Source organism: Cystoisospora suis (genome assembly GCF_002600585.1).
Source record: "Cystoisospora suis strain Wien I chromosome Unknown contig_2320, whole genome shotgun sequence".
Taxonomy (NCBI): domain Eukaryota; phylum Apicomplexa; class Conoidasida; order Eucoccidiorida; family Sarcocystidae; genus Cystoisospora; species Cystoisospora suis.
Window position 1 is genome coordinate 1 of NW_027155119.1, and position 1,832 is coordinate 1,832.

The 1,832-nt window shown below is 42.2% G+C and overlaps 1 protein-coding gene across 1 annotated transcript in view; it reads right to left on the reverse strand.

Annotated features, from left to right (window-relative positions):
* Positions 1-296: 296 nt before the first annotated feature.
* CSUI_004846 (arginyl-trna synthetase) overlaps positions 297-1,832 on the reverse strand; it is a gene marked incomplete at its 3' end in the record, with an annotated part of 5,727 nt that continues 4,191 nt past the window's right edge. The window contains exons 4-5 of the mRNA XM_068065027.1: positions 1,342-1,447; positions 297-390 (exon numbers count right to left, since the gene is read on the reverse strand). Of these exons, the coding sequence (XP_067922984.1) occupies positions 297-390; positions 1,342-1,447 (200 nt within the window). The remainder of the gene's footprint in view (positions 391-1,341; positions 1,448-1,832) is intronic.

The following is a 1,832-nucleotide window of genomic DNA, read 5'->3' on the forward strand; positions in this document are numbered from 1 at the left end:
ATCTATCTTTAATCTATGTATGTATCTATCTATCTATCGTTGCACTATGAATTCCCGCCTCTTCTCGTAACAATAGCACTAGTGCGCCTGCGTGAGAGATCACTCCTCCAGAGGACAGCTATATGTATCAGCAGAAAAGCAGACAGGAGAGACGAAGAGAGTCTTAACGAACGAACAAAAGAAAAAAGCTAAAGAAGGAAAGGATGAAACGCAAACACAGAGAGAAAGAGGAAATGTTGAAGAGAGATCATTAGAGAACGAAAGAGAGTTGAGAAAGGCGAAGAGAAACGAGACTTACATATAGATTCACCAATAATGGTTGATCTCAGATGTCCTACGTGCATTTCCTTCGCAACATTGGGAGATGAAAAATCGACCAAAACCTTCAATCTGCATGCATACACACATACATGCACTATAGATGAGACACCTCGGATCTTCACATACGCAGATATACAAGCATGCAGATAGGTGCCTATTCACTCATAAATGCACATGCATGTATCTTTTGTATATATGCTTTCATGAAAAGAGTTAGGAGTGTGTAGCGCGGTAGTTCCACTACAAGATCGTATGCAGTGATAGAGACGTCTAAAAGGACCACAGAAGGAAAGAAAGAGAAGAAATAAACGAGCTGAGACGTAAGCTGTCGGGAGACCCAAGAGAGTTGAAAAAGAAAGAAAAAAGGAGAAGCCTGAGAAAGACGTTGACAAGCATCAAGGAAGAGACATGCGTGTTGTCTGTGTGTGAATGTCTTCCCTCCCTTGTAACTAGCTACATCCCTCATTCCATACAAAACTCCACCAGTGTATCATGTGGGGTGTAAGGATACACACCCCCGACAGAAAGAAAGAAGGTGCTATTTCTTATCTCCTCTCTTGTCTCTCTTCGTCCCTCTCTCTCTTTATTCTCTACGAGTCGTAAAAATCTTCATCAGACAGGACAAAAGTCTATCTTATCCAACTTCACGACCTCCTAACCTTCCTGCATATAGACTCATATACATATGTATATATACTGCACATATGTATACATACACATATATATACGGTGAGAGGGAGGCTAGACAGAGACATGTAGGACTGATAGGGGAAAGCAGAAGTACTGAACACAAGAAGGGTTTGCACGACCCGCTCATAGCTGTGCATGCAGGTAGCCGGCTTTGACTGAGAAGTCTTCATGACTGTATATACGTGCATATGTGTATACACACCTCATGAAGAATCATGACTTCTCAAGGCTTTCTAACACCGTAATCGCTTCTTCTCTCCATTCTCTTCTTTATGAGCTCCTTTCAGAAGGAGGAGATGAAGAGAATCTTTCTTTCTTTCTGCAACTTACTTGGGTTTGTCTGGTAGCTTAAGGCAATCTTCTTCTTTCTGAGTGAGTATATGATTCTCTACATCTTCAGCGATCCATTGAGGAGATATATCCACTGTTACAAAACCTAATAAACACATACACAGAAAGACAAACGATAGATCGACGAAGGAGGAGAGAATGACTCTTCATCTCTCTTTTTCTCCTTAAAATTACCAAAGAAAAACGCATGCACACCTTAACGTCCCGGCTTGCAGGAGTGTCTCGGCCGTCGCCCACGGAGAGTCATTTGCTCTTCCCGGTACTCTTGGGGTGTGCTCGAGAACATCTTAACTCTCTGCAAAGACAGGCTCTAGACAACTCTATCTATCTATCTGTTTACTCGTTCATGCTTTTCACGCTCCTCAACGAGAGAAACCTGAGAGAGACAGGAAAGAGAAGCTTCTTCCTGTCAGGTAACATCGATCATGACAAAGCAGAGATCCATGTTGGAGAGAAGAAGAGAAAGAAAG